Source organism: Chinchilla lanigera, unplaced genomic scaffold (genome assembly GCF_000276665.1).
Source record: "Chinchilla lanigera isolate Chin_1 unplaced genomic scaffold, ChiLan1.0 scaffold00060, whole genome shotgun sequence".
Classification (NCBI taxonomy): domain Eukaryota; kingdom Metazoa; phylum Chordata; class Mammalia; order Rodentia; family Chinchillidae; genus Chinchilla; species Chinchilla lanigera.
In genome coordinates this window covers 14,182,430-14,190,853 of record NW_004955461.1, presented here as the reverse complement: position 1 = coordinate 14,190,853, position 8,424 = coordinate 14,182,430, and the positions used below count along the sequence as shown (strand labels likewise).

Sequence of the window (8,424 nt, the reverse complement as noted above, 5' to 3'; positions counted from 1 at the left end):
CCCCACCCCACCAAGAAAAAAAAATTTTTAAAGACAAGAGATACAAAAAATATAAGTGGTTACCAGGAACTGGGGGAAGAGACTAACTACAGTTAGCACAAGGGAGTATTCTGGGTGTTCTGTGTACTAACTGGTGCATTTGTATGATGGGAGGGACCTGTAATCCCAGTTACTCAAGAATCTGCTGCAGATGGGGGTTGGGGATTTAGCTCAGTGGCACAGTGCCTGCCTGGCAAGCGCAAGGTCGTGAGTTTGATTCCCGGTACCGGGAAAAAAAAAAACAAAACAGGAAGATTACAAGTTTGAGGCCAACCTGAGCAACAAAGTTAGACTAGCTAGAAAATGTAAAACTGAGCATTTGTCAAAATTCAGCCTTGAGACCAAAAAGTGTTATTTTACTGATAAAAATTGTAACCTTTTTGTTTTGAGACAGGGTCTCACTATGTACTTCAGGCTCGTCTTAAACTCTTGGCAATCCTCCTGCCTCAGCCTCCCAAGTGGTGGGATTATAGGCATGTGCCATTATACCTAGCTAACTTTTTAAGAATAAACTTTTAAAAATAAAGACAGGTATACTGAAAAGATGGAATCAAATATCTGCCCCATGCAGAAAAAAATATAATAAAGCTTAACAGTTTTTTTCTCATAAACAGTAAAAACAACTACTAGGGGTTTAAAGCAAAGAACAGAAAGATGAAAAGTATCTTCAACATACAAAACATTTTTTAAGAACAATGTGTTTATGCAGAGGTAATTTTTTTTTGTGGTGGTGATACTGCAGATGGAACCCTGGGTCTTTATGCTGAACAATACACAGATCTTTTCTAAACTTTTTTTTTGAGGCAGTCTCACTAAATTGTCTAGATGGGATTCAGACTCACAATTACCTTAGCCTCTCATAGTGCTGGGATTACATGTGTGCACCACTGCACCCAGCTGGTAAAATAGTTCTTTTTTGTATTTTATTTGATAATCAGACTTGCAATTTTTTTCTGGGAATAAAAGTGGTTTCTGTTGTTGCTGTTTTGGTGCTAGGGACCAACCCCAGGGCCTTGTGTTTGCTAAGAACACACTACCACTGAGCTATATTCCCACCCAGAAATGCCTATTTTTAAGTTTCACTAAATTCTCAGGCATGAGCAACGCACTAGAATAGAGGGCCCTAAAATTAGTTGCATGAAGCATTTTATTGTGAAAAGGAAAGCATATGTCTTTACAAGAAAAATTTTTTAATTATTTAAATACAAAAATTCAAAGGTAACATGCTACTTATAAACTACATACTTAGCTAAAACTAAATATAGCTGTTTACAAGAAATAATTTCAGAATATACATATAAATTTGCACAATATTCAGAAGCTCTTCCAAGTCAGTCTGCAAGTTCCAAAGGGAAGCACAGTGGTCTCTGCCTGTCCAGCTTGGAGCCCAGATTAGCTGCAATGCCGTGGGTACAGGATTCTCTCCTGATGACCTCCAGCTGCAGGTGGGCTTTGTCAAAGGATGCTGCTGGTGTCACTCTCCCTGCAGTTTGTCACAGTGCAGACGCAGGAGATGCCTGTCTCTGCCAAGAAAGCAGGCAGTGTGCTACAGCTGCTGGGAAAGTGAAGGCAGGAAAGCACACAGCGCTGTGCTTGCTTCAGATGAATGGTGCTTCTCCAGAAATGTCCTCGAAGGCTGATTTCTTTTGTGGTTTAGGACTCAGCTTCGTCATCACCACTTTCATCACCAGCATTCGCCTCATCATCTTTCCTCTTCTCCTTAAGCATTTTCAGGTACTTACTAGCTAAAATCTTCTTTGGTAATATATCTTAAAATCATAAGGCTTACATCAGCAATTCATTATGATAAACTATGAATACAGCAGTACAAATTTCAAAAAGTACCAATTCCTATTTTGACCTCTTAAAACAAGTTCCAAAAGACAGTAAAATTCAGGCTACGCTTCTGGGTGAAATAGGGTAACTAGGATTGTCTCCTCACTAACGTTATAGACCTGCTCCCATTCAACTAAGGGCAAACTATTGTTGGCTGGTTGGTTCATTCATTTATTTATTAGTTTTTTTGAGACAGGATCTTGCTATTTAGCCCAGGGTGGCCTTAAACTTGTGGTGATCCGCCTGCCTCAGCCTCCCAAGTGCTGGGATTATAGGCATGTACCATTACCCCTGGCTCTAAACCACAGTGCTTTGATGCACTAGTTTTGTGAGCAATGCCGCTTAACCCGAGATAGGCCAAGCTGGTCCCAGGAGTAGACTTGAGCTCTCTTTAGCCTGTGGACCTGTTCCAAGGAGCTTCCCTTCTACAGTTGGGCCCTGCAAACCAAATGTCTTGTGTATCCTATTGACTTCATTACTGTTCTAAGTGGACCACATTACCACCATATTCAGAAAAGACTAGAAATACCTCCCTGTGCCATATCGTGGTAAACTGGCACCTGAAGAAAAAAGCCAAATGTCTAATTCAGTGAAAGCAAAATCGGGGGGATAATCCTCAAATTACCAGACTTTATTTTTTTTGAGACAAGGTGTTGCTGTATAGTTCAGGCTGGCCTTGAGTTCACTATGGAGCCCAGGCTGGCTTTGAAGTCTCAGCAATCCTCCTATCTCAGCCTCCTGAGTGCTGGGATTACAGGCGTGTGCCACCATGCCTAATGGCCAGGCATCTTTAAAGCAGAATGTTTCAAAGATTAAGTACCTGCAAGAAACTGAAAAGTTTCTGATTCCTCTGCAGTATTTGCTAAATCACTGTAAGTCAATGCTTTCCTTTCTTTTCCACTGCCATGTCTGTAGGAATAGGTGGCTAGATACTGAACAAAGAGCTCCTAAAATAAAATGAAAAAGTAACATGAAAGGAATGCTTTGAAAACTCACCAGAGATCTAATTTTTCAAATTACATTAAAAGTGTACATTAAATTCCTCAAATTAAATTACAGAAAATGACAGGAGAAAGAAACATGAGGTCAGAAAGAAAGCAAGTCTGTGTCCCATCTGGAGGGGAGATGGGCATTTTCCAGAGCCTAGTTTAGATGTGTAACTTCTGAAAAGTATTTACAGGTGACCAAAAACCATGAATTGTAACAATGAAACAACCTCTAAGGTAAAAGTAAGGAGCAAAAGACCAAAAATTCTATCTGGGGGCCAGGGATTTAGCTCAGTGGCAGACTGCTTGCCTAGCTTGAGGGAGGCCCTGGGTTTGATCCCAGCATTAGAAAAAAAATATTCTATCTGGCTCAGGAACACATTTTTAATCTCCTATTTGAATCCTTCGTTTGAAGATAGTTCACCTATTATAACTACAGTAGAATCAACAACCTGAAGCTGAAAATTGACATACTTTGCCCAAACAAAAAGCATCTTCCTAGCTGGTGACAGACGTCCACAGTATGATCAAAAAATATGAACAGTTAACTTTTTAAAAATGTATTACAGTAAAGGACACATTGCCATTAGGCTCTCTCAAAATACTCTCCCTCATTTTGAACACTTAACCCATTGTTCTCACCACTCCGTGAAGTAGTTCTGGAATTAAACTTTTTAAAACATCTACCACGTATTTTTATTGCCCCTTATAAATTCTCAGATTATCCCAAAGCAACAACTTAAACTGAGCCTCCTCCTTTTTAATCCATATAGTTTCGTGAGGAATGAGAAAAATTCCTGTTAACCCTTAATTCCTTAATACTAACAATGAAATTGTAGGGGAAAACACCTATGATCGAAGATCACACTGGAAATATACAATTACTGTACAAGGCCACCTTGTAGAGATGAGGTATACCAGTGGATGTCAGTAGGTTACACATAAATACAATTTTATTAAATAAGGGATTTAGCATCCAAAATTTTTGTATAAGTGGGGGTGCTGCGATCAAGCTTGTAAGGCCTCTTAGATTTTCCCAGGCGTTAAAAGGAAGCATGGCTCTGGCACAAGACAACGAAACTCGAAGTTTTGTGGCTAAAATTTCCTTTAGCCACAGCCCAACCATGAATTAGTAGTATGGCCTGTAAAACAGAATCTAGAGAAAGCTAAAGCAGTTAACTGTACAGCTTAAACATGGCCAAGTCTCAGAACAAGAAGGCTACTGGTCTACTACTATCAAGTCTAAATTTAAAAAGATAAAAGGAAGCCAGGGCGGTCACGCAACCTGTAATTGCAGGTGCTTTGGAGACAGGTATCTCCTCCCCCGCTCCCCCCCAAAAAAAAGAAAAAAGAAAGAAAAAGCAAACGTACAGAAGAAAATATAAATATTTTGCCCCAGGAGAGGGGCAGGTAGAGTAAAAATCAGCTCTCTGGAGTCTGCAATTCTGGCTAGAGGTTGGGTTGTTCCCGACTCGAGGTGAGCAAGTCTGGTGGGCGGAGAATGGGAGGGCCCGGCACCTTCCAGGCCGCTTCCGCATCTGCGGGAAGAAAGCCCCAGGTTGCGACGCAGGCGCGCGGGGCGGGGAGGTGGGGCGCTCCCATACCACGCTGGCAAGAAGTTAAAAAAGGGAAATCTTCGCAGCTATGAGTACTGTGACACCAGGAACACGCGCACTACCCAGCTCGAGCCACGAGACCCAGCCAGAGCTACACTAACGGGCGCGCTAAGGGGAAGCGGAGAACGCGCGAGCAACGAGGCTGGGCGAGGCCAAGGGAGCACCGCGGGGGACGGCGGGAGCGGCGCGAATGGGCGTGCCGAGGGGCAGTCGAGGGGGACGACGGGAGCGGCGTGGAGGGTGCGCGCGGGGCGGGAAGGAGGCGCGCGCGACCACGGCCCGGACAGTCAGGGCCAAAGAGGACAGGACGGTGCCTCGCAGCCTGGTATGGCGGTTAGGAACGCCCACGCCCTCCCCAGCTTCGCTCCTCCCGGCCTGCGGGCCGCCTCACCGTGGCCTTGGCCGTGAGCACCAGCGCCTCTTGGTTGATGCTGGACACTTCGGGGGAACTCTTCATGATGACCCGGATACGGGACAGGGGCAGCGACACGAGCCGCTGCTCGCCGCATTTGTCCTTGCCCACGGCTACGTCCGCCATCTTCTAGCTCCAGCGCGACCTGGCGGCCGGCCGGCAAGCGGGCGAGCGCCCCGCAGCCCCTTGGGAGTCGTAGTCCGGAAGGGAGCTACCCATGATGCCCCTCGTGCCGCGCACGCGCAGATGCAGTTTACCGCTTACCTCTTACCCAGAGCATCGTGGGAAACTGCTGGCTAGTTTCAGGAGGTGGTTCTAGCTTCCCTGCGAGTGTGTACTAATTTTCTGCTGTGTGGTGGGGTTGGCATGGGACAGCGAAGAGAAGAAACGCTTTACAACCGGACGCTGAGGCGGGAGGTAACTTATACCTAAAAGTTAGGGCCGGCGGGGACAACAGCAACAGCTGTACCCCCTTAAAAAAAAAAGGCTCACATTGTATAGGGCAAGACAGAAGCAAGCAAATGTATGCCACACTGGTAATGAGATGTACCATGAAGGAAAATAAAGTGCTGTAGAAAGATAAGAGGAACCAGGGAGTATTTCTTAAAAGTGATAGAGATTAGAGGACACACCCTCTCGGAATGAACCACTTAGAGGAGCTCTGGAGGCACTGGGGTCCCCGTGCGTGAAAAGGATTCTGGGAGGTTGTCAGGAGCTGTGTCCTGTTAGATTATATTCTAAGAAAAATGGCATATTGTTGAAAAACTGATAGGCTATGTCTTTAAGATAAAAAAAATCACTCTAGCTGCTGTTTATGAGTGGGATGGGCAGCAGCAATTGCTGATCAGGAGGCCAGTGTGGCTAAAATGAAAGGACTAAGAAAAAAATGGCAGGAAGTAGTGGGGTGTCAGAAGAGGTAGCCCTCCAAGACCTAGAATTCTTTCCAAATAAGGAGTCCCTTGGAAGAGTAAGGTGGTCCGCCTTAACTTTTACAAGAATCATGAAAAGTGGTTGCATTTGAGATATAATTTAAAGTCAAGGGAGCTAGGGGTATAGTTCAGCGGCACAAGCGCCTGCCTGGCAAGTGCAAGGTCCTGAGTTCGATTCCCTGTACCAAAAAAAAAAAAAAGTCAAAGTATTATAGACAACTAAGTGAGAAATTAATAAGCTGTCAGAGAGTTGGAGGCAAATCTGAAGAGCACCAGACCTCAAGATCCAGATGAAATAGCCGGGATTGCAAGCCTGCCTAAAAAATAAACAGCAGCTTGAGGTGACCCTATAGTGTAATTAGCACCACCTGGTCCAGGGAGCCTATATAGACATCAAACATATAGCTGGGTGACTAGAATATATACTGCCATACCTTTAGATATTAGAGGTAAGCTAAAGTGATGAATGATGCTCACTATATACCCTTGGTACGTGCCTTACTTGCCTTTTGGGTCAGTGTTAATTAAGCAACTATACTTGTACTTGCATAGGTTGATTGCAGTCTGACCTGTGTTGTACTGAGTTGTGATCTTGCTGTAGAAAGTGCCCTTGACAAAGAGCCTCAGTGGCCATCTACTAGAAACCCTGGAAATTCAGGAGCTATTCCTCCATCCAATAAAACTCTCCAAACCTACTTTGATTCCTGACTTCATTCCTCATAACAGGTTGGTAGTTATTTTCCAAGTGAAAGGAACTTACTAATATGATATGGAATATGCATGAAAGGAAGATAGTTCCATTTAATAAGATAGGGGGTCCTGTGGGAGGAGCAAATTTGGCAGAGGTCTGGGTTGAATTTAAGTTTCAGTGTCATCATTTGGGTTCTGGCCCACATAAATAAGCACAAAATACAGTTGTCTGTCTTTATCCTTGGGGGATACAGAAGCCTGTAGAAGCTTAAGTCCTTTCTATAAAATATACCCTAGGCAATGGACAGTCTCCCTTATACAGTACTTTAAATCATCTCTAAGAGTATTTTCAATACTAAACACATTATAAATACTATAGGAATGGTTTTTAATACTGCATTATTTGGGGAATAATGACAGTACTGTACATAGTTTGTACAAGTGAATTTCCTGAGTAGTTTTCATCCAAAGTCAGTTGAATCTATACATGTGAAACCTACGGGTACCGAGGGATAACGTGAGGCACTACTAGGCACAAAGGTACAGCCAGTGACTAAGGCAGCTACAGTCCCTGCTTTCACAGAGCTTCCTTTCATGTCTGAGGCAGACCAAGAAACAAAAATATCTCCAGTGCTAAGTGCTGTGAGTAAAGCAAAGCCAAGTGAGCATGACAGGATGGCCTCTGAGAAATGGCATTTGTGCTCAGAACTAAAGGAGTCATTGATGCAGAAAGGTTGGAATGAGATGGGCATCTAAACAAGGCAGCCCGTGGGAAGGACACCCAAGGAGGAAGATGCCTTGGCGGTTTGAGGAGCTGAAAGACCAGGGTGGCTGGAGCTTAATGAGTGACACAGAGAGCCCAGGATATGAGGTTATTGTGTAGGTGGTGTCTTAGTTACTTTTGTCATGGCTGAGAGAAAAATACTGGCAGAAAGGTAATAGCAGCAGCCCTCTTTCTGTCCCTTATTCAGGCTGCATGACCTTAGGGCGGGTATCACACCCACACTGAGCCTTTCTATTATCCACACCGAGCACTATGCCAACCCAATCAGTGGACTGATTTAGTAGTCGTAAGTCCATGATCCCAGCATCACACCCTCTAGATGCAGCCACCTTTGAAAAACCCCACCTATGACCACATGGGGCTTTGGGGGGACATCTAGACACAACCCATAACACCAGCCATTGGCTGGAATGTCCACTGAAGGAAAGATCGCCACAGTGAGTATCACAGCGGTAATGATGACTGCAAGGCTTGGGTGAGCTAGCTTCTGATTGCAATAGAGAGGTTTCATAAAGTCAGAGCTCAAGCTTTAAACTGTTGGGTCATCTTTTAGGGAACCAGTTTCTTTGATGCCTAAAGAGATTCCTGTAATTCACATAGTCTCCAGGCTGATGGAGCTGAAGATCACACTTACCTTTGTTCCCACCTAATGCATAATTGCAACATAAAATGAGTTCACAGCTGCAATCATATGTGAAGTTAGTCCATGGACTGGGAAGAGTGGGGCCTTGAAAATGGAGATGGGCAGTGTTGGGAGTGCATCCAAGCACCTTTAGCCACCAACCCTTTGGAGCCTCCTCATTAGTGGACATGGCTGTCAGTCTCCTGCTTGTCTGAGATGGGCCTTTCTTGTTTGAAGTTCTCTTACCTCACTGGCAGTGACCACATGACTAGGGAACGCCATCTTCTCAAAGGCTACCCCTCATTAACTCCCATTATTGAGTAAGGTCCCAATATGTCCCAGGAAATAACTACAAAGCCTGTTTATGCACTGAAAGAACTGTGAGAGTAACCCATTTTCATCAACAGGAACCTGGGAAGTGTATGCAAAATAGATGCTAATGGATTGAATCTGGACTGTAATGTTGGACCAGGGTGAAGTTACTGGCGTAGCAAACTTATAAGAAATTTT

General features: G+C 44.2%; 1 protein-coding gene across 2 annotated transcripts; it reads right to left on the bottom strand.

The window, feature by feature from the left end:
• Nucleotides 1–1,208: 1,208 nt before the first annotated feature.
• Chrac1 (chromatin accessibility complex 1) lies at nt 1,209–6,536 on the bottom strand. Of its 2 annotated transcripts, none has more exons than XM_005398053.2 (3): nt 4,869–5,117; nt 2,696–2,822; nt 1,209–1,808 (listed from the first exon to the last, which is right to left on the bottom strand). In XM_005398053.2, exons 1-3 carry the CDS (start codon nt 5,013–5,015, stop codon nt 1,693–1,695), a joined length of 390 nt encoding a protein of 129 aa, XP_005398110.1. In that variant the 5' UTR covers nt 5,016–5,117; the 3' UTR covers nt 1,209–1,692. The 2 variants fall into 2 exon arrangements, with proteins under 2 accessions (XP_005398110.1, XP_013376765.1); XM_013521311.1 differs by lacking the exon at nt 1,209–1,808 and adding an exon at nt 4,233–4,399 and having other exon boundaries at nt 2,740–2,822; nt 4,869–6,536.
• Nucleotides 6,537–8,424: the final 1,888 nt, after the last annotated feature.